Source organism: Corylus avellana, chromosome 3, assembly GCF_965113065.1.
Source record: "Corylus avellana chromosome 3, dhCorAvel1.hap1.2, whole genome shotgun sequence".
Lineage (NCBI taxonomy): Eukaryota > Viridiplantae > Streptophyta > Magnoliopsida > Fagales > Betulaceae > Corylus > Corylus avellana.
The window spans coordinates 33127009-33150688 of NC_142492.1; the positions used below are offsets into that span (position 1 = coordinate 33127009).

The 23680-nt window shown below is 35.2% G+C and overlaps 2 protein-coding genes across 3 annotated transcripts; both read left to right on the plus strand.

Moving 5' to 3' along the window:
• The first annotated feature begins 654 nt into the window (after positions 1-654).
• LOC132176487 (iron-sulfur cluster assembly protein 1) lies at positions 655-3425 on the plus strand. Its single transcript, XM_059588712.2, has 3 exons — positions 655-1009; positions 2180-2234; positions 2984-3425. Exons 1-3 carry the CDS (start codon positions 712-714, stop codon positions 3141-3143), a joined length of 513 nt encoding a protein of 170 aa, XP_059444695.1. The 5' UTR covers positions 655-711; the 3' UTR covers positions 3144-3425.
• A 3267-nt stretch (positions 3426-6692) lies between these two features.
• On the plus strand, positions 6693-22503 carry PANK2 (pantothenate kinase 2). 2 transcript variants are annotated; one of them, XM_059585093.2, is made up of 23 exons: positions 6693-6873; positions 7465-7848; positions 11334-11546; positions 11776-11831; positions 12485-12601; positions 13475-13594; positions 13695-13789; positions 13892-13985; positions 14168-14299; positions 15297-15409; positions 15617-15809; positions 16893-17101; positions 17721-17765; positions 17917-17965; positions 18344-18426; positions 18974-19090; positions 20069-20132; positions 20544-20690; positions 20782-20940; positions 21269-21352; positions 21605-21799; positions 22010-22081; positions 22223-22503. In XM_059585093.2, the coding sequence occupies exons 2-23, from the start codon at positions 7551-7553 to the stop codon at positions 22310-22312; spliced, it is 2745 nt and encodes a 914-aa protein (XP_059441076.1). In that variant the 5' UTR covers positions 6693-6873; positions 7465-7550; the 3' UTR covers positions 22313-22503. The 2 variants fall into 2 exon arrangements, with proteins under 2 accessions (XP_059441076.1, XP_059441077.1); XM_059585094.2 differs by having other exon boundaries at positions 11334-11543.
• The last annotated feature ends 1177 nt before the right edge of the window (positions 22504-23680 follow it).

The following is a 23680-nucleotide window of genomic DNA, read 5'->3' on the forward strand; positions in this document are numbered from 1 at the left end:
CTAGACCGATAATCCACACAGATATTCCCTCAATAATAAGATCGAGGTGGTCATACAACCATCCCTACTATAAAATATGGGGTATTATTGTAGTCACCTTTCTCTTATTTTATTTTTTTACACGTTAATGACGTATTATTGTTGTAGCGAATCACCGTGATCTGTGTTTGACATGGTAAAGTTGATTGTGCAATGTATACACGTGTCACAAAACTATTAGATATGATGTGACATTTTGGCAAACAAGGTAAGGAAAACGATTTGATTATATACGATTAAGATCAATTTGATCAATTTCAAACACAAGAAAGTAATTTGATAGAAAGCAATATATATATATATATATATATATATATATATTGCACTCCAATCATTTCATGGATCGATAATACATGGATTATCATTTTCTCCCGATTATATATTATCCCAAAAAAGAAAAGAATTAGAGTGACGTGGGAAGATCAGCACGCATTGGAGAAGGCGTGGACATAAAAACCGGAGAGAACCAGATTCAATCTGATCCAGTGATATTGGAATTCCTGATGTTGACACCTGTGAGACCCAAACCCATCTCCTCCCTCCACGTGTCACCGCAATCCTCATCCACAATTCACCGCCTTTGGCAAATATCTAAGAGCCCTAGAAGTCCCATTTTCTTGGCATAAATCAGACACTGTGGTCAGAATCTGTAGCAAATTCGCGAAAGCAAATATGCTTAGGCTCGCATCGAAGAGGGTTCTAGGGATAGCGTCAAGGGACGGGGCGACACGGCCGGCCCAGGTGCTGCCACGCCTCTACCATGAGAGGGTCATCGAGCACTACGACAAGCCCCTGAACGTCGGATCCTTTGACAAAAATGATCCGGCGGTGGGCACCGGTCTGGTTGGCGCGCCCGCCTGCGGGGACGTCATGAAGCTCCAGATCAAGGTTGACGAGGAGACCGGGAAGATCGTCGACGCTCGCTTCAAGACCTTCGGTTGTGGCTCCGCGATTGCGTCCTCGTCCGTAGGTTGGTGTTTCTCTGTTTCTGTCATTTGTTTATGATTTGTTTGGTTGCTGAGAAATCGAGGGAACGAGAAAGTCGTTGAGGATTGATAGGTTTGTAGGATTTAGGTTTTTTGTGGTGGATTATTGTTTGGTAGTTATGATTGGTTCAATTATTTGAGATGTTTGTCTGACCGGAAAAAATTGAGAGGAAAAGAAATTGATCTTTTGAATTCATTTTCTTTTTTGTTAGGGTTTTATTGTTTGTTTGGTTGAGATTGTTAAGCAAAGGAGTATATGAAACAAAACTGAATTTTATTTTGTGAAATTGTTTAATAAGGTGGGAATTTGGAAAGGAGGCAATAAACGAGAACTTGGATATATATGCATTGCGTTTTGTTAATCAAAATGCCCAAGTCGTTGATCAAAACCTCAAGATGTAAAATTTTTGAGTTTTGTTTACTTTACTGTAACTCGGCATCAAAAGTGCTTAAATGATATTTTTTTGGGTGGTTTAGGTAATTTGTTGATTAGAGTGATGGATTAAAACCTGTCAAATTTCGTGTATGTTGTTTAAAGTACTGAGTTTTATCAAGTAGTGATTGATTCTCTTACATTCTTGGTTTTCTGGAATAACGTTTGTTTCTACATCTTGAAATTCGTTGACAAACTTATACTTGTGAAAATTTGCTTTGGTGTTTGAATGATATTTTGCTTCAATTGCACCAAATTGATTGAGACATATATATCATGTATCCTCCCAGCTTGTGCTCTTGTTGGGAAGTTTTCTTCCGAACACCCCCCCCCCCCCCCCCCCCCCCCCTTCCCTCTTAATGTGGGTGGGCTATATTCTTAAACTAAAGCGTGGTCTCATAGTATAGTTTATTGGGTCATGCATGCACAAATTGTCTAAGATTGTTATGTAGGAATATACTCATTGGGATGACACTAAGGTAGCTTTTTCATGTTTTTAAATTAGTGACTTGTGGGGGCAACATTTTGGTTTCGTTGCTCAACAACCATAATTACCTGTGATAGTCCAGTTATATAAAAATTAGTATGAGTTATTGGCCTGCTTTTTTAACTTATTTGTCAAGTTGCTATTGAGTTTCTGCATTAGCTTGTCGGTTATTTTTCTTGAGCATTTGTGGTCTTTGTTACTACTGTTCTAATTGTTTTCTTGCACATTTTTCAGCTTCTGAATGGGTTAAGGGGAAGCAATTGGAGGAAGTCGTTTCCATTAAAAACACGTGAGTTCTGCCCACTCTCTAAATCTAATCTTAGCGTATGACTTTAACTATTGCATTTTGTGCTTATTATTATCTTATTGCCACTGTAGTTATAGTTGTGTGATGATCCTTGTGTGGTATTTCTGCTGTGTTCGTAGTTACTTTGTAGTTGATCATTGTAGGTTGTTATTTTTCAATTCTTTTTTAGTTTAATTTTTATAGTATGTGCTATGATTTATCAGCGTAAGCAGAAAATTAGATCACATTATAACCTTGTTAGTTGGGGCTGGTGATTGACATGTATCTGGATCCCTTCTGTAAGCTGAAATCAGATTATGAAAGTAATGAAGATCTAAGGAAAAGAATCAAAAGATTGCATGACAGTAAATTTGGAGTAATTTTGTAACTTATATAAAAAGAAACTGAAATCTGATTTTGAAAGTAATGAAGATCAAAGGAAATGTTTTTTTTTTTTTTTTTTTCAATAACCCCAAAACAAAAAGAAAAGGGGGATCTTTTTATATAGTAAAAAGAAAAAATGTTTTTGTATGTCTTTATTGATTTTGTCGTGTTTAAACTTATATGAGTAACTTGTAGATTGATCTCAATTTCTGTTTTATTTAGAGGAAGAAATATATCTCGCCTTTCGTTCCAGATATGGCTACTATTTCAAAACAGAGTCCCAAATATGGTTGTAATGTTTCTGTTTCTTCTTGTTTTTCTTGAGAGTTTTATGCTGATCTAAATGAGGTGTTTTTGAATCTGCTCAGGGAAATTGCAAAATATCTCTCTCTCCCACCAGTAAAGTTGCACTGCAGCATGCTTGCTGAGGATGCAATCAAGGCTGCTGTTAAAGATTATGAAGCTAAACGTACCAACTCAAATGGAAGTACAACGGCAGAACCTGCAGTGAAGGCCGCTGAAGCATGATGATGCCCATGTTATTTGATGACGAAAATATATGGGAGTCGGACTAGTGGTCTCTACGTACTGATTATCTAGTGATTGTATAATAATGAAGTGTACTTAACGAGAACAGCTTCAGAACACAAGCTCTTGGAGATATTCAATTAAGAAGTGTTTTTAAATTTTGTTTCCCTTGGACGATGTTTAAGGTTTGATTTTGTTATATTGCGCGACTGTTTGTGGACCTGTTATACTAAATAGGGTTTCTCCGCATTATAGTATAAAATTCAGTTATCTTTTCTTTGAGGTTTATTTGTAGATGGGAATTCGGAGAACTCCAGCCCTTTACTCGCATACAATGTCGCCTTGGGCAGATTTTACCTTCCAGGTTACGAAGCCGAAATTCCTCCCAAAACCCTTATAGTGGGCAGATTTAACCTTCCCGTCATTAAGTTATAATTAAGATCTCTTAGAATTTGTAATAGTTGTGTACTTTGTTTGACATAATGTTTGAGAATTATAATCCATAAAAACATCATAATTCTCGTAAAATGAAAGAATTTTAGCTCGCATCTTGTAGATAAGAAAACACAATTCTAATATGCATTACTTTAATATTAATATGATACCAACATTTAGACTATGCATCATTACTATCAAAGTATTTAACTTTTTGGGTTTTACATGACAAAAGATAAACAATCATAAGATTACTTTACTAATCTAAAGTTTGTTTTATGAAGTATAGCTTAAATTATGTGTTGGTTATTGATAGAGAAACAATTGATAACCCAAGTTGCCTACAATACGTTGGTTTTTTTAATGGGCTTTCGTGCAGTACTAGGCTACCGAGAAATCTGTCTTTCCTTGTAGATGTTATTTTGTAATTAAGTAATGCTAGATACTATCTGTCCATTGTAGCATTCAAAAGTAACTATAATATCTAGCATTTCTCTTTGTAATTATGCTTATTGATTGATTTTCGAGTTTGTTTTGTTAGATGTTAGGTAGGATTTGTATGGTTTCTTTAGCCTCTAGGAGTTGGTCAACCGTTACTTTCAATGGATAATAATTTTAACAAACCCAATGGTCAAAGTGAGGGCAATAACCTTTAATAAACCCAGTTAGCTAGTGGTTAAATAGAAGCAATACGATTAACAACCCATTATTAAATGAGGACAATACGCTTAACAAATCAATAAACGGAATTAAAAAATGCTTATGTATCTATTTTAAATATGTTCTGAAATTGAAAACCAGCTTTAAAAAATAAATAGAGATAAAGGGTGAGGATTAAGGAAGAGAGACCTAACTGAGCTTAAATTTCTACCCTTGAGATCCGCAGGTGTTCTAAGCTTTTAGAATTAGTTGGACTTTTGTAGATTTTTAGTTGCCATTTAATTTGTAGCATTTTTGTAATTTAAGGCAACATTGTTTTGCCTTAATGTAATGACTCTTAATATATATTTATATGAAGATGTATTTTTAGAGTTCTCACAATCAATTTATATTTATGTCAAGGTGAGTTTGTGATTTAAACAAAAAATACATCCAATTTCTATTGCGTGAATCAAAAATAAAAGTAGTAGTGTCACTAAAATATGCGAATATTTTATTTATTGACTTAATATTTTTAGTCGAGATGTTATATTGAGACTACCCTTAAATGCCAGTTATGGGGCTGGTTGGGCCATTCCCAAACCGCAACTTTTTTATTTTATTTTATTATTGTTATTATTATTTTGCCTTTTTATTTTTATTTTTTTTATTTGGTGGTAATATTATAAGTTCATAAGAATTCCATCAGAAAATGCCAAGATCTGTTTAGGATGATCAATTTTGTATACAAGAGCTTACCACGGGGATCTTTAAGATAACTTTTATACTTCAGATATCAACTTGATACAAGTCTGAACTCTAAGAACTAATTTAATAATTTTTCCTTTGTCAAAATTTCAATAATTTATTTGTAATTATTGGTTGTGATTTCACCACATCAATATATTTTTTATTACACATCAGAAGAAAAAAAAAATGTATTTTTCTATTTTTAAGCCTTATATATATATATATATATATATATATATATATGATTTCACCACATCAATATATTTTTTATTACACATCAGAAGAAAAAAAAAAAATATATATATATATATATATAAGGCTTAAAAATAGAAAAATACATTTTTTTTTTCTTCTGATGTGTAATAAAAAATATATTGATGTGGTGAAATCACAACCAATAATTTAAAATAAATTATTGAAATTTTGACAAAGGAAAAATTATATTAAGAAAGATATAAAAGAGACTTAGGGCCTGTTTGGGATTGCGGTTGAAGGGTCTAAAAGTGCTTTTAACACTCAAAAAGTCCGTTTGAATAAAAAATTATTCATTTGGTAAAAAAATTAAAAGTACTTTTAACAGTTCAAAAAGCTTAAAAATGGTCAAAAAAACACTTTTGGCAAAAACTTAAAAATGAAGTTTTTACTCAAAAACATTTTTTGACTTAAAAGTTCTATTTCTCAAACGCAATCCCAAACAAGCTCTTAAATTGAATTTAGTATTACACATGAAAGACCATATATATGCTCGACCAATCCATGTCAAAAAAAACATGGACCCAAGAGCTTAGAATTTGGGTCAGGTTGATAAAGCTCAAACAACAAGTCTTGATCATATCACGAAGACTAACGCACAAGAGCGGAATAGAGAACATACAATAGGACTCGACTATAGGGAAAAATCCTACTTAAATAAAGACAATAATTCCCGCTTAAGGAATTCCATAATTGTAGTATTGAGGATAACTATATTATAATTTCAGTATGACTTAAATTCAAATAGCTTATAATCTGGCTAAGGCTAAGACTCATCATGTACTCAATTTGAGAAACCCCTAATTCTTCTTTTGGGCATTATACAATTTTGTTTGCTGACTTAAGCATTATAGAATTATTATCCCGCCGACAAGCTGTGACAAGTCTCCAATTGTTCCCATTTTTTCAATTTTTTTTTTTTTTTTTTTTAAAGGGTAAACACGTTCAATTTTTTATAATAACTTGTGACTTAACAAACAATTTGCACAACCCATCCCAATAAGGGAAAAGGGTAATCGCGCGTGATCATCCCTGTCAACACAAAGGTGGCCTTGTGATCACTGCACGAGAGCGATGGGATGGTTGAGCAACGACCACAATAAAGGAGAAGGGGTGGTTGCGACCACCTGAACGAAAAATATGGAGCGGCTGTTCAACCACTTTTTTTTTTTTTTTTACTATTTTAGTTTTAAAAATAAATTAAAAAAATTGCCAAATATTTTTTATTTATAAACTATGTAGTTATAAGTTTCAAATGAATAATGTTATTTATTAATTACTATATAACTGTCATATAATTATTATAATATGACAATAAAAATAAGCAATTAATTTTCTTTTTAATAATGTTATCTTTTTAAATTTAACCTTTCTTTGAAAACACTTTTCACTTTCTACCTCATCAAAAACAGTTTTCTGGTTGCGAATCCCTTCAGCAAAGATAATCTTGGTGACAGTTTAAAAAAAGAAAAAGAAAAAAGATAATCTTGGTGTCGGCCTAACTCTCGCGCGTGCCTCCGTTGCGAGTACGACTTACCGCACCTAGACCCAGGAGAGACCAAAATCAACCATCACTCCGAGTTCAATAAGCATAACCAGATTGGTCCGCAAAATCCCCAAAAGAATCATCAAAAGCTGTCATCACTCATTTAAGGTCCGTACTTTTAACACCGTTTCCTTCGTTGTTCTTTTTGTTTGTTTCAAAATTTTGTTCAAGTAGCGTCTTTTTCACTCCCTTACCTAAACCCAGTATATTTAATGCTTTATTAACATTGTTTATTTTCTGGGTCGATTTCTTCTCCTATAATTTATATCCCTACAGTACAAAAGAGCGTTTGGATCTTGGGTCGTCATTTTCTTTGAGTTATTTACTTTGGAGGTTTATGTTTATCTCTTTCATTTATTGTAAGCTGTCTTTTTGGCTGGTCCAGAGCTAATATAGATTCATTAAATTTCAATAACATTCTATAATTGTTTATTTTTCGTCTGGGTCGTAATTGAATTTATAATTTTCCAAGTTTTTATATTTTTCTAGCATTTTTAATTGGGAAACTTTAACATTTTTGTTCTAAAAATGAAATTGGCTGGCTTTTTCTTGGCTGTACTTTTAGTAGGCACGCTGAATTCACGTACTTCAGTACTTGGATATTATTTTCCAATAATTCCTTTTCTTGGGAATGATATTATTCTTATGTGTTAACACATTTGCTCAATTATTGACAAAATCGTTGTTTTTGGGAATAAGGCAATTGACCAAACAGGCCTCTGACCAAAGACGGTGGGGGTTGGGTTAGGCAGCTAGCTAGCTGGGCGGTGAGGAATTTTGGACTAATGGCTACCCCAACGGAGGACCCAGTTCTTGAAATTGACGGTATAAAGGGAGAGGAAGAGGAAACTGAGGAGAATAACAAGCCTATAGACAAAGTGGTGGGGGTCGTAGGAGAGGAGAGTGGTCAGGGTGAGAGAGATATGGCCCTATCCGCCGGCAGTTTGATACACAGGTCCGGTTCCAGGCCTCAACTTGACCTCAGCAAGGCGGCAATTCAAGGGAATTTTGAGGAGAGGAATCCCACAATTCTGTTGCCTAATCAGTCTGATGACATATTCCATCTGGCTCTTGACATAGGAGGTATAATTCACCTTTGTTTTCCAGGCAATCATTCTTGTTTTTTTTTGGCAATCATTCTTGTTATTTATTGGTTATGTTGTTTCTTCTTTTTAGAAACTCGGTATGATTATCATTACATTACGATCGTTTTTGTTTGGTTTCTCTTTCTCTTGGGTGATGGAGAATGAAAAAGAACGGCTTGCTTTTGTGTATTTGAAGTTGTGGTTGTGCACAACATTTTGCTATGCATGCTTTTTTTTTCTTCCCCGTGGATGGTTTTTTGGGACACTACACCGCTTTTTCTATTTCTTCATTTTTCATGATTCGGTTATGTTTTACCCTCCCTTTCCATTTTCTTTGTGTTGGAGGAAGACTTGGTTCTTCAGCGCCAATATTTGTTGCCCAATTACTATCAAGGTATTAACGTATTGCACTTCTAAATTCAGATGGACAACATGATGCAGAAGGTAAACACTAATGGGCATAACTCCAACATGATAAATATTACTATTTGCAGGAAATTTTGTGGTTTGATTCTAAAGCGTTACTAGTCTTTTTATCATATATGCCTGGCTAGGAGAAACTGCATGTAGCATTATGTGCCCCACCCACCCTCGCCGCGCAGCTTCAGGGAATTTTTCATAACCATTTGTCCACCTTAGCTATTTCCCCTTTATATTATGATGATAGGAGTGGATGGTAGGGCTAGGCATACTTGTGGGAATGGTTAAAAGTGAGCCAACTATCTTCTATAAATTGCTGAGGCCCTTTACAAAAGTATGGGAAACTTTTATTGGCAAGGCTGAGGCTAATCGGTTGGAGAGGGAATTTGAGGAAAGGGGCGTGTTGGAGGTAGTGAAAACTATGAATGGTGACAAGGCGCCGGGCCCTGACGATTAGTCTATTCCTTTCGTTTTCGTCCAGGCTTGCTGGGATGTGTTAAAACATGACTTTATGAAGGTCTTTCGTGACTTCCATGCTAGAGGTAAGTTCTAAAAGGCCTTATGCTATGTTTATCGCCCTCATTATGAAGATCCCAGGGGCTATTGATCCCAATAACTTTCACTTGATTAGTCTTGTGAGTGGCATTTACAAAATTATTGGTAAGATTTTAGCAACATGCTAAAGATGGTATTGGAGAAGATTATTTCCAAGTCTCATATTGCTTTCATCCGGGGAAGGCTGATCTTAGATCCTATTCTTATTGTCAATGAATGCCTTGATAGTAGAATCAAATATGGGGAGCCAAGTGTACTCTATAAGTTGTATTTAGAAAAAAAGCTTATGATCATGTTAATTGGGACTTTTTGTTGTACATGTTGAGGAGGTGTGGTTTTGGGGAGAAGTGGTGCTCTTGGATAACTCATTGTATCTCTTCAGTGCGTTTCTCAGTTTTGGTGAACAACACTCCAACCGGTCATTTTAGTAGCTCTCGTGGCTTGAGGCAAGGGTAGCATTTGTCTCCTTTGTTGTATGTTATTGTGATGGAGGCTTTGAGTAGGATGATTTTTGTTGTAGTGAGTGGGGGCTTGTTATTTGACTTCTTTGTGGGGACAAAGAATATTGGTGGGATTGATATCTCTCACTTTCTGTTTGCGGCGATACTTTGATTTTCAGTAGGGGTGGCCCAGATCATCTACAGCTTTTGTGGTGCATGCTCTTATGTTTTGAAGTTGTCTTTGGCTTGAAGGTCAATTTGGCTAAGTTGGAATTGGTTCCTGTTGGTAATGTTGTTGATGTGGATGGGTTGGCTGATATTATGGGCCGTGGGATTTCCTCTTTGCCATTGAAATATCTTGCGCTTCCATTGGGGGCCTCCTATAAGGCCAAATATGTTTGGAACGATGTTATTGAAAAGATAAGAGTGTCAGTTGGCTAGTTGGAAAATGATGTATTTGTTTAAGGGTGGTAGGGTTAACCTTACTAAGAGTATACTTTCTAATTTACCTATGTACTTCATGTCCCTCTTTCCTCTCTATGTAGGTGTTGCAAACCGTATTGAGAAGCTTCGAAGTGATTTCTTATGGGATGGACTAGATGAAGAGTTCAAATATCACATAGTTAATTGGTCTAAGGTTTGTTCTTCAATCTTTGAGGGAGGGTTGGGGGTCTGAATTTGTTGATGTTCAATCGTGCTCTCTTAGGAAAATGGCTATGGCGTTATGTGCATGAGAAAGAGGCTTGGTGAAGAGTTGTGGTGGACTCTAAATTTGACAGTTTGTGGGGTGGCTAGTGTTCTAATAAGCCTCTTTGGACGTATGTAGTGGGGTTAGGGAAGAGTATTAGGAGGGGTTGAGGGAAGTTTTCAAGTCATACTAGATTTGAGGTGGGAGATGGATCCAATGTTAGATTCTGGCATGATTTGTGGTGTGGGGATATGGCCTTAAGGAAGCCTTTCTAGATTTGTATGGCATTACTTTTGCGAAAGATGCTTCTGTTGCGGCTCACTTTGTGGTGACTCTAATTAGTGGAATGTAACCTTTGCTAGAGCAGCTTATGATTGGGAGGTAGATGTCTTTGCCTTGTTCTTCTGGGTGTTGTATTTAATTATAGTGTGACGGAAAGGTAAAGACAAACTTTGGTGGCAATCCTTCAAAAGAGGTTTGTTCGATGTTAGATCCTTGTATAGTGGCATGGTTCGTAATGATGGCTTTCGTTTCCATTGGAAGAGTGTTTGATGGACTAAGGTTCCTTTGAGGGCAGCCTTTTTTGCTTGAACGGCGGCCCTAAGAAAGATCTTTACTATGGACAATATTAGGAAGAAACACGTCATTGTGGTCGATAGGTGTTGTATGCGTAAAAGAAATGGAGAGTCAGTGGACCATATTCTTCTCATTTGTGAGGTTGATTGTGTCTTATGGGATGTATCTTCAGTTGATTTGAGTTGTCTTGGGTTATGTCTAAACGAGTAGTTGACTTGTATGCATGTTGGTGGAATGTTGGAAACGCTCAAAGTGCTGCTGTGTGGAAGATGGTGCATTCGTGCCTTTTGTGGTGTCTATGGAGGGAAATAAACGACATAAGTTTTGAGGACCACAAGAAGACTTTGGAGGAGATTAAGTCTTTAATTTTCAGTACTCTATATCTTTGGACAACTACTTTTGTTTGTCCTTTGGTAATTAGTTATCATGATTTCTTTGTTCTTTTTTTCCTTCTAGTTAGATGTTTTCTCCTATACATTTCTAGTGTATATAGGGGCACCTTATGCTTTTAATGATGTCTCGATTATTAAAAGAAGTTTGGGAAACCAGAAATGAATACTTAGGTTTTCAATTTACCTTTTATCTTCTTAGATAAATTGTAGAAGTGTCAGCAATAACTGTTTCATATTAAATAACAGGCCCCTGCTGTTGCAACTTACAACTATGTCTTTTTTCTTTTCTTTTCTTTTTTCAAGTTTCTTGAAATGTTATTTTTCAGTTTTATATGTGCAAAGGTTTGGAAAAGTTTTGGCAGCCTCTTGAAATTTGATTGGAACATAAGATTCTTCAGTGGTTTATTGGCAGGATCACTCATCAAGTTGGTTTACTTTTCAAGACATGAGGATGAAGCAAGTAATGATAAGAGGAAGAAGACTGTGAAGGAGAGATTAGGGATCTCCAATGGTAATAGAAGAAGCTACCCAATTCTTGGTGGGAGGCTTCATTTTGTGAAGTTTGAAACAAGCAAGATTAATGACTGCTTAGACTTTATCTATTCCAAGCAGCTTCACCATGGTGGTATTCCTTAGCATTCTTCCTTGTCATCATTGAATTCAAAGTTATTAATTAATTAATTAATTATTATCATTTACTGCTAAGCATAGCATGCAACAACTTGTTCTATCATATTGTTGATTTGTACTAGTTTATGTGACTACATTTAAGTTGCTTACATTCATTTTCATTACTTTTTTTTTTTTTTTTTTAATCCTTTTTTGGGACACTTCTGGTATTCTTGGTTGGATAGGAATGGATTCGCGTTGGCATTCTGAGCTCCCAGTCGATTACAATGCTGTAATCAAGGTAAACTTGTGTTCATGACTGCCAGCATTTCAAAAACTTGGTTGCCTTTCATAATGCCTTATGAATTAGCCACCTCAAGGCTGTGCTTTTGACTTTCGACAAACTAATATATGCACGGAGTGTAAAACATACATTATCTATTAAATTTTAGAGTTGGTAATACAAAGCAGAAGAAATTTGGGACTAATTTTCTTCTGGACCTGGATTATTTGATCAAAATTTATCTACTTTTCCTTGTATATATGGCAAAATATATTCTAAAAATTTAACCACTAGAGATTGTGATATTGTTCCATTAATTGGCTGTGCATTTGCACTCTTTCGTAAGCCCATTTTGTATGAAAATGCTTCTCGGCTTGTTGTGAGGCCCTCCTCAAGTTCAGAACCCATTCATTTGGCCTAACAATGAAATCAGTCTTATTTCCTTTCCTTCCTTTCATTCCAATGGATGCAAGGTACCTATTCTATGGATTCCTTACTTCTGAATCCTCCATTGTCAAAATATTTCCTTAATGTGCTATTGCAAGTTCTTGCTTGCAGTCCTCTGTTTTGAAGTTGAGAAACTCTTTCATTAACTGGTTTTTTTGCTTTTGTGAATTTTTTATTTGGCTACCTTTTACACATACTATCAACAAGTTGATTTTTGTGTGAAGGCCACAGGTGGTGGGGCATACAAGTATGCTGACCTCTTCAAGGAAAGGCTTGGGGTTAGTCTGGACAAAGAAGACGAAATGAACTGTCTTGTGGCCGGAGCAAATTTTTTGCTGAAGGTGGAAATTTTGATTTAAAATTCCATTTCTTTCATGTGTGTTGCTTAGAATGTGCTTGTTGGTATAGTGCATTTTTTTTATTTTTTATTTTTTATTTTTATAAATAAAATTAATTGTTAATAAGCTTTAAGTTAAATGTAGGTTTAGATATTTTTTTCCTTAATCTTATTCATATTATAATTGAAAACTTTGAATTTGACTCAGGTACGGAGTTATGTAAAAAAACAGAGTATATAATTTTAGTATTCTCAATATGCTCCCTATTTCACTAGGATTTTGTTGTTGTAATTTATGTGAAATTAAATTAGTAGTTTCTGGGATAGATTTACTGATTTACAAACCTGGATTTTTTTTTGGTGGGGGGGGGGGGGGGGGGGGGGGGGGGAGGGGGTTGGTTAGACCCCTGACTCTCTCTCTCTCTCTCTCTCAATATATGACAACAGCTATGACAAATGGCTGAGGATGTTCACTTATCGTTAGTAATTTATGTGCCACAAGCAAACACATGCAAAGTCAACAAACAGATTGCCTCTGTAAATTATGTCATGCCAATTGAGATCAAAACGGCATTGCATAATTCATATTGTTGCTTACAAATTGTTGGTATGACAATGATCATCAAAATTTTTTTTTTAAGCTTAGCAAAAAAAGTTACTTTTGTGCGCAAGTTTTTACAGTTATATCTTAATCCCATTTTAGCCAATATAATGGTGCATGTGGGAAGAATGTATTAATATAAATAAATATTTTGGCGATCTACAAAAAATACTTTTGGGTATTTATCTTTAGGTGCAACTTTTTGGTTGTTCTTCCTCTATTAATCCTTTAATTCTCTAAATAACTAATGGCATATTGCACCATGTCTTTTAGTAGGCCATTCGCCATGAAGCTTTCACACACGTGGAAGGTCAGAAAGAGTTTGTGCAGATTGACCATAATGAGTTATTTCCTTATCTTCTTGTTAATATTGGATCTGGTGTTAGTATGATCAAGGTATATTCATTTTTTTCCCCTTTAGGTTATTAAGTGCTGAGCTAAAGTATGGAAAAACTTATTAGATTATCATCTATGCTTTTGATTTGAGTTTTGATAGGTTGATGGGGATGGGAAGTTTCAGCGGGTTAGTGGAACAAATGTTGGTGGTGGTACTTATTGGGGCTTGGGAAAGCTCTTAACAAAGTGCAAGAGGTCATTTTGATTTTTAGTCAATTTGTTTTTTGTATTTTAATATCTCCACTTCTCTGTCTTGAATTTTTGTTGATGGTCTTCCATACTTGATTCCATTCTCAGTTTTGATGAGTTGCTAGAGCTGAGTCAAAAGGGAGATAATAGGACCATAGACATGCTTGTTGGAGACATTTATGGTGGTATGGATTACGCTAAGGTATATCTTAAACTTGATCTTCATTCCATGTGTTATTGGGATATATTGCTGGTCCGCGCCATAGGAAAAATCTTAGCTGCTTTGAGTGAGTCCAGATTTTTATTTAGAGAATATATTAACTTCAGTTATTTCAATTTTTATAATCCATTAGAGTGCATAAGTATCCCTTTAAATCTTTTTAGATTGGTCTCTCTGCATCAACTATTGCTTCTAGTTTCGGCAAGGCTATTTCAGAAAACAAGGAGCTTGAGGACTACAGACCTGAAGATATATCCCTTTCTCTCTTACGAATGATTTCTTATAATATTGGTCAGGTGAGTTCTACAACTGCAGGATTTTATTTCTTAGAAGATTCAATCATGCGAGTGCAATGGTACCTTATTCAAAGCAGTTGGCTAGAAAAAAATAAGATGTTCCGCCATTTCATTGTGTCATATTTGCATTGCTTTCTGCATAAATGAACTAGTAATTGTGTTAAGAACGTAGATGCATTCTCTAAGTGAAAATTATTGATTCTTTTTAGGTTTAGCATTTCCCTTGAGTTATATTCTAGGGGATCCTTCTTTATACGTACTTGGGATAGTTGTTGGTACATTTACCACTTGCTATTTGTAAAGCAACGATAGAAAAGTTAACAAGTGTGAGGTCCTTAAAAGTGAAGCATCTGACACATGCCTAATGTGTCAATAATTAGTGCGCTTTCTAATCGCATGCAGTAAAAATTGTATTTTTTAATTTTTTTTAAAGATATGGCAGTGTTCAAGTGTTGGGATCTAATAGTGGTAGTATTAAAATTTTATGTTCTTGCCACTTGTGAATTTGCTTTGATTATTGTAGCAATTCTTCTAATTGAAACTGTTGTTAGAGAATTTAGAGCACTTTATTGTTAAATCACTACTTATCCCAAAAGCAAGCTTATGGGTTTGGGCCTAACTATACTATATTAACTGGAATGTTCCGTCTTCTTTGCCGACGTAAGACCTTCATCCGGCAGCAAAAAGCTGTCACACTCGTGATATATTTCCAATATGGGATTCAATCTTTTAAACTCACATGTGTATACTCAACAATCTCCCCATATTCATATCACCCCATTGACTTTTGACGGCATGCTTTTTGATATCTATCAGGATAATGGTTGTGATTATATAATATATTTCTTTATATTTTATATTTATCTGTTTTTTTATGATTAGGTTTTATCGATGTTCCTTGATATAGTTGTGGCATCTTCAGACTAGTAAACCTATCAAATAGTTGGTATATTTATGTGGTGGTTGATAGATCTGATTTGACTCTTTTGCTGTGTAGATATCTTACTTGAATGCAATACGATTTGGGATAAAGCGAATATTTTTTGGGGGGTTTTTTATCAGGGGTCATGCGTACACCATGGACACCATCTCCTTTGCATTTCATTTCTGGTAAGTACTACTTTATTGAGGTTCACATTTAAGATTTTATCTTAAAACAGAATTTTTTTTAATAAAACCAAATTAGTGTGCTCACAAAAATGTTTCCTTCTCTGAGTTGTTTTATTCACTATTGTCTGGGTCAATTTCTTCTCTAATGTTTTTTAGTTAATTAATCTCACTATTTTGTCTTGAGGTTTTAGAATATTATTGTTTTAGGTCAAAAGGAGAAATGCAAGCGATGTTCTTGCGGCATGAAGGGTTTCTGGGAGCTTTAGGGGCATTCATGAGCTATGAGAAGCACGGTCTTGATGTGTTGATGGCCCATCAGTTAGTTGAAAGGTTCCCAATGGGTGCACCATACACAGGAGGAAAGATTCATGGCCCACCACTTGGGGATTTGAATGAGAAGGCAAGTATAGTAAAAGTTGGCAAAATCTGATTTCGACCTGCCAGCCCACTTGAATATAATGGAGCTGGCTTGGGTATTCTGCGTACTGCAAAGCCAACTTGATGGCAAATGAGTTACGTTTGAGTTTGGCTGTTAATCCATTTACCATCAAGAAAGTCTTAATAATTGTTGCACAGGGTTCTCCTGGAAGGACACTAATAGAAGTTGAGAAGAGTAACTTCTCCATTATGATTCCCGGGAATCACATTCTCTGTTGGTATTCTCTGGAATCATATTCAATCAATGTCAAAAGTTATTCCTCCACTTGGATAGCTATTGAATGCAGAAAAATTGGAGTCCACTGCTTAATGATAAGAGAACATTTAAAGTTGAAGAATGCAATTGAAAATTTTGCAAAAGAAAAGAATTGAAGGTTGGCCTTTCAATAAGCAATTTGGTCACCTTTGTAGCTAACTAATCTGTTTTACAACTTTATCTTACAAAATTAACCTGTGTATGAATCGGTGTTTGTCTTGTTGATTGATTCCTTAAATCCTTCTAGTATATAATTCAGATTATCATCCTTCTAGTATATAATTCAGGTTATCATGGGGTATATATGATTTTTTTTTTTTTTTTTTTAATTTTTAAATTTATCAAGTACTTGTTAGATTGACCTGAGCTTTCCTCATCCTATATCTGAGATATATGTTGTTGCTTGTCATTGGTGAGCATCCCCTTTGCTATGTAAAAGGAGATTATTCTTTTTGTTACAAACATTAGGTCCTTTGTTATCATTTTAATTGAAATATAACATATTTATTGATTTTGTAGATGACCAGGGGAATTTGGTACTCTCACATACCTGGTCGAAGCCAATTTTCTAAATTTCCTCCTAAAACGGTTGATAGTGTAGTACTTGAAGCGAGAGGCCTGTGGGTGGTTGAATGCCAATGTTCTAGTTTAACCAATTCTGAATTTTTGCTCCTATGCTTTGTCCTTTTAGCTCCAGAAGCCCATGCCTCTTTAGAAGTACTTTTGTTGATGATTTTCTTGTGTATTCCTACAAATTCTCATGAATGTTTCATGTGGGTTCAAATGCAGATTTCATGGATGGAGAAGTTTGTGCAGAAGGGAACTGAGATTACTGCCCCAGTACCAATGGCTCCGCCTGGAACTACTGGACTTGGAGGGTTTGAAGTTCCTTTATCCAAAGGAGGTATTCTGCGTTCTGATGCCAGTGCTCTAAATGTTGGTGTTCTTCATCTGGTTCCCAGTTTAGAGGTGTTTCCATTATTGGCTGACCTGAAAATGTATGTGAAATGGCGTACTGGAGTTTCTCAACTACTCTAGTTAGACGAGCTTTTTTGTTACTATTATGTTTTGATATTGGGTTATTTCTTCTTTTCATAGATGGCAAAAATGGATATTCTTTGTTGTTATCAGGAAAAGTTTAGTCTTTGATCTTTTTACAAATTGTCTTTCTCATGAATAGTCTCACATCCAGCCACTTGTCTTTTCTGGTTGCTGCATTCTTAACTGGTCATGCGATTAAATTCACTGATTTTATTAACTTCATACAAATTAAGTAAATGAATGAAATCATCTTATTGTGGTTTTCTATTTTGCATCACTCATTTAGTTATCACCACTTGGATATTATTTTGTGCACTTTCAATTGATACACCGTTTACACCAAAGAAGCGAAAAGGGGAAGCCTAAGATAGGTTTAATTTGATAGGCAACCATGATATTGGTTTGTCTCTCGTATAAATGTAGCTTCCATCATTATTAGTAAAAACAGTTTGTTTAAAAAGTGTGTTATTTGCTGCACCATTGTGGACTTGATATAACCATCACACATGTTGACTATTGTTCGTTATACTATAATCTTTACAAGTAATTTTTTTTTTTTTTTTGGTTAAACTGCAGGTATGAGCCTAACACTATTGATCTCTCGGATCACAATGAGTTAGAGTGAGTGCATACAGTAAACATGCTACTTTTCATGGAATCCCTGAGAAAACATTTTTTGCAGAATAAGTGATAATGTTGGTTAATGCCCAATCATTACTCCCAAAAATAGGAATCCCGCTTTAGCTTATTATAGATGTTTTTCTTGATGTAGGTATTGGTTTACTGTGCTGTCAGAGCATTTGCCGGACCTTGTTGATAAGGTAAATAGAGATATCATCATGAAAACCCCAATCTCTCTCTCTCTGTGGCACACATGAGCACATGTAGGCCACACAATGAAATGATAAAAAAGTTTAAATATCTGCTAAGTTCTTGTAACATTGGAATTAGTCAACACGAGATTTTCCAAAGTGAACCAAATGTTATGAAAGAAATAAAAATGATAATGCCCTCTTGAATCTAATTTTCAATGTGCACCCTTAATTTGTTTGGTTATCATAATGTAGTGCTACCATGTTTATATGGTTGGGACTAGCTTGTGTGCTTTCTTAGTCTTTTCCTTGATTATTTGGTAAAATTATAAGCTGGATGGTTTCATCATCGCTTTATGACTCAGATTTTAATGTGAAATATGGTAGGCAGTAGCAAGTGAAGGTGGAACTGATGATGCTAAAATAAGGGGCGACGCATTTGCTCGTGCGTTTTCTGCCCACCTGGCAAGGTAATTTTATGGTTTCATAAATTATATCTCATACATTTATTGTAGAGTTTTTTACTCTATCAGGGAAAAAAATTTAAAGGCAAAGTACTGATACCTCCATTTAGATAGCTTCCTACTATAATTTTAGCACAAGTTATTGTTCTTTTCAAATAATGTAAGTTGAGAGAAAATTTTGCAGGGAAAGGATAATAACTTTTATAATAAGTATTATCAGCTTAGGTCACTAATTAAAGACAAAAGTAACTTGCACATGGCTTGTTTCTGCAATTTCATCAACAATGTATTGGTTTCCATAACCTGCCAAGCATGTGTTGTCTATTTCCTGGCTAGTTTTGAATGAACTGAGCATTGAATCAGAGTGATCATATATCCGGTGTTGGACAACTTATCATAAAAAGTGCATGAAATTGTTATTGATCATATATTTCTTTTGAAAGACTATACGTACCATTATTTCTGTTACAATATCTGTTCTGCATTTTCAAAGACGAATGAAGTCTTTAAGCTAATAACTTTTCCTTTTACTAATTCCCAATTGGCTGAATAGGTTGCTGGAGGAGCCTGCAGCATATGGAAAGTTAGGCTTGGCCAATCTATTGGAACTGAGGGAAGAGTGCTTGAGGGAGTTCCAATTTGTTGATGCCTATAGAAGCATAAAACAGAGGTAACTTCATCTTTCTTGGTCAAGCTGTAAAGATTTTTTTGATTTCCTTTTTGACCTATTGCAAGTAGCAAACATGTAATGGATATTTACTTCCCCGTACCAACTATATGTTTGTTCTATTTGGAAAAGGATCCTGTCCATATTAAGTGAAATAGAGAGGAGTCATTTCATGGTCAAGATTTTATTTTGTTGCATCTAACGGTGTGTATGATGCCACACCATTTAAATTTTTTAAATGACGTGACAACATATTCACCACGCAACATTACGTTCATTGATAGATGCAACAAAATTAAATCTTAACCATAAAATGGCTTCTGTCCATTTCAAGTGAAATGGAAAGGATCCTATTCGGTTGTATTTGTGTATTACATCCATATGGTTTTGCATTTGGGTGCTCTATTTAAGCAGTTTACTTTGAGTGATGTATGTGAGTTCTATGAGCATAATTAGCTTGATTGACTTGATTGTCTGATGGCTTAGAGGAAATACATGCATGACGCACGCAGAACACTTTTCCTAAATGTGTGTTTTGCGTTATCACATAGCCCGTGTAAGATTATTTTCATTAGAACAAGATCAAAGAATGATTATCTTCTTGTTTATAAGACTTTCATGTATCTTTTTCTTATATGATATTATTTGCGACAATATTTAGCCAGGGTTGAATTTGTAAGTTTCTTACAACTTTACAAGAGATTAATCATGGAAGATCAATGTGCATACATTCTGTTAGGTGTTATGTTCTCCCTTGATAAAATATCTATCAGGCGTTTTATCTTTATTGGGAATATTATAATAAAAGACTATATGAATAAAATAATTTAATAAAATGAAACAAAAAAGGTCCAGGGGACATCAGCACCATGCTCTCTCTCTCTCTCTCTCTCTCTCTCACACACACACACACACACACACACAGTATTCTGACACCTATTTTACTAATTTTCTTTTATCCCACTTTTCTGAATGTACCAGGGAGAATGAGGCGTCACTTGCTGTTTTACCTGACCTGTTAATGGAGCTAGATAGCATGAGTGAGGTATGTGTATTTATGACTTTGCTGTTCTGTGCCTCTCCTTGCTCAAGGGAATGAGTTAAATGGTTTAAAAGGAAAGTTATCCTTGGGGCGAGCCCACGGGCAAAGCCGGAGTATTACCTGATCTATGTGGAGAGGGCGCTTTACATGGGTCTGAGGTTTACCTAATAGGGATGGGTACACAAAGTGACCTTGCCTTGGAGGGGTTCCTCGTTATCAAAAAATAAATTTATTCAATATATTTCATTGTCATCTCTGCAAAAATTTAGTTGAATTATCAATGGTGCACATGGTCATCCAATTCCTGCCAGCACATTAAGGGGACTGTTCCTGGCAGCCCGTTGGCCATTGTTCTGATCCTTTGAACCACTTTTTTCTTTTTTCTTTTTTCTTTTTTTTTTTTTTTTGGTGCAGGAAAGAAGACTGCTAACTCTAATTGAAGGTGTTCTTGCTGCAAACATTTTTGACTGGGGAGCACGTGCCTGTGTGGATCTCTATCACAAAGGAACAATCATTGAAATTTATAGAATGAGTCGCAATAAAATGCAAAGACCTTGGCGAGTAATTGGAGCCAAATCCCATGCTCAGCATACTTGATTTGCTATTTCTATAGATCTATCTTTAACAAAAATCTCTTGTTACCATGATTTAGGTGGATGATTTTGATGTCTTTAAAGAAAGAATGTTAGGGTCTGGAGACAAGAAGCCTGCCCCACATAGAAGAGCTTTACTCTTTGTGGACAACGCAGGTGCTGATGTTGTTCTGGGGATGCTTCCCCTTGCAAGGGAATTCCTTCGACGTGGAACTGAAGTAAGTCTATTAATTTCTAATGCTAATGAAGCTCTTATATCACCATGTTGGCGGAGGACTAGTCTACCATCTACGATAGTAGAGTTTCTTGCGCAGTTTGTGTTGTTTTTGTTGGTTAACAACAATGGGAATGGTGTCACTTATCAATATAATCTCTGAAGGGAAGAGAAGTTTTGTTGCCTTAAAACAGTGTGTAGAGAGAAAGAGAGAGAGAGAGAGAGAGAGAGAACAATCAAAATGATGGGTGTTACCGTGTTAGGCTCAGTTTCTTCTTCCAACTCGTAATGAACGTATGTAGCCAAAATGAGTGATGAAATTGTTTTTGCAGGTTGTTTTGGTTGCAAACTCTCTCCCTGCTCTAAATGATGTAACTGCTATGGAGCTTCCTGACATTGTAGCTGAGGCTGCCAAGGTGTGTGCATATGCATGAAAACTCCTGTACACTCGATCTCTGTCCTTTATTTGTGTGTTCCTTATGTAGATCCATATCATTGTCCCTAAAACTATTTAGTCTCCTTCGTATCTTTCAATGAATTATGGGTAGTTGAACAATTTTGGAAATTGAAAATGTTAATTGGGTTACTTCCTCCACTTCTTTTTTTTTTTCTTTCCCTTTTTGCTGTACTAATTTGGCAAGAAAGGAACTGATTCTTCTAGTGCACAGCATTGTGACATTCTTCGCAGAGCTGCTGAAGCAGGAGGCTTACTTGTGGATGCAATGATCAACACCTTAGATGGTTGCAAAGAAAATTCATGTTCGGTTCCACTGATGGTCGTTGAGAACGGTTGCGGGAGTCCATGCATCGACTTAAGGCAGGTCAGCTCTGATCTAGCTGCTGCTGCCAAAGATGCTGATTTGGTATGATGCTTGTTCCATTTATTTAAGTCCTTGTCAAGCATTACCTTGTGTACGACCTTAAACCATTGTATATGCCTTTTCTCCTTTTTTTCAATTTTTTATTTTTATTTTTATTTTATTTTTTATTGTCCCTTCTGTTGAAAACAAATTGTTGCAAATATAAAAAAAGAAAAGAAAAATCACACTATAATAAGAGTTTGTGCTTGGCAGATTATTTTAGAAGGTATGGGTAGAGCTCTCCACACCAACTTCAATGCTCAGTTTAAATGTGATGCCTTGAAGGTAAGACTCTATGGTGTTGTGTCTAATTTAGAAGTATTTGTCTGGCCTTCTAAATAATTTGGGAAATTCCATTCATTGATTGATTGGGAAACTCCCTGTCCAGTTTGACACTTCATGTAACATGAACAACTTGTCTTGCAGCTTGCAATGGTGAAGAACCAGAGGTTGGCAGAGAAATTGATTAATGGAAACATATACGACTGTGTTTGTAGATATGAACCAGCCAGCTGAAAAGCCTCTATTCATCCATACCTATTTTACCTACACAGAATACTTTACATTTTGCTATGAACTGTTAAAAGTGTTTTCCCAACGATATTTATTATATGGTAAGAAATTTTACGATGCCACCTTCATGATACACACAGAGGTGGAATTTGATAAAGATTGAAATACATTTATTGGTCTCTAAAATTGGCTCACATGGTTTTTTTGTTCATTTTGGTATGTAATTTTTTTTTTTTTTTTTTTTTGGGCAAGATTAAATATAGAAGAAGATACATAAAGGGGTGGGGGATTCCAACCAGCTCTTAGAATCTGTTTGGGATTGTATTTGAGAAATAAAGTTTTTCAGTCAAAAAACGCTTTCAGGCAAAAGTTTCACTTTTAAGCTTTTGCTAAAAGTGCATTTTGGCTATTTTTAAGCTTTTTGGACCTTTAAAAGCGTTTTTAATTTTTTTACCAAACGAGTACTTTTTTCTTCAAATAGACTTTTTGAGTGTTAAAAGCACTTTTAAGCCCTTCAAACGCAATCCCAAACAGGCCCTTAATATAATCAATAGTGCCAAATAAAAATAATAAAAAAACTAAAAAGATAGGCTAAATAAATTACCCGGTCCAATAGTTTTTTGGTAAGGCGGTTTTTGTAGCAGACCAAAAGATTGGATGTTGGTGGCCACACTTACGGCAATAGACTTTGCCCACCTAATTAGATTTTTTTTTATTTAAAAAAATAAATAAATCTAAGAGTTCGTTTGAATTGCCACGTCAGCATTGTGGGATATTTGTGCGATAAAAATGTGATATATTGCAATTCTAGTATAGTATTTTTTTTATTTTTTGAGAAATTCTAGTATAGTATTGAGTGATAATACTCTTCACACCCATTAATCACATTTATTTCACACCATCTAAAGTGATGCATTTTAAGTGGGTTTTTTTTTATTTTTATTTTTATTTTTATTTTATTTAAAATACGTCACATTAGTTGATTTGAAATGAGTGTAAAGAGTAACATTACTCTATCATGCCACATACCATGGGTGACATTTACAGTTTAATCCATGACGACGCTTAGAAGCAATGACGATATTACTATCTTATAAATTTTTAAAAAAATACAACTAGAAAATTTCCAAACTTTGTGGACCAAATTGAAACTAGGGTCAAATTTTGTGTATTAAAAATGTATTTGAGACTTTAATTAACCATGAAAGTAGCAATAATCCCATCATAATACCATTAGTTCGAATCCCCCTCCTCTCTCTTGTGCTGACATGTCAAAAAAAATAAAAAAAATCATTTTCTGTGGTAGTAGCTCCTAATTAATACTTTCCAATTAAAATAGTCAAGAACTAGAGAGCAGCAAAGGAATGATGG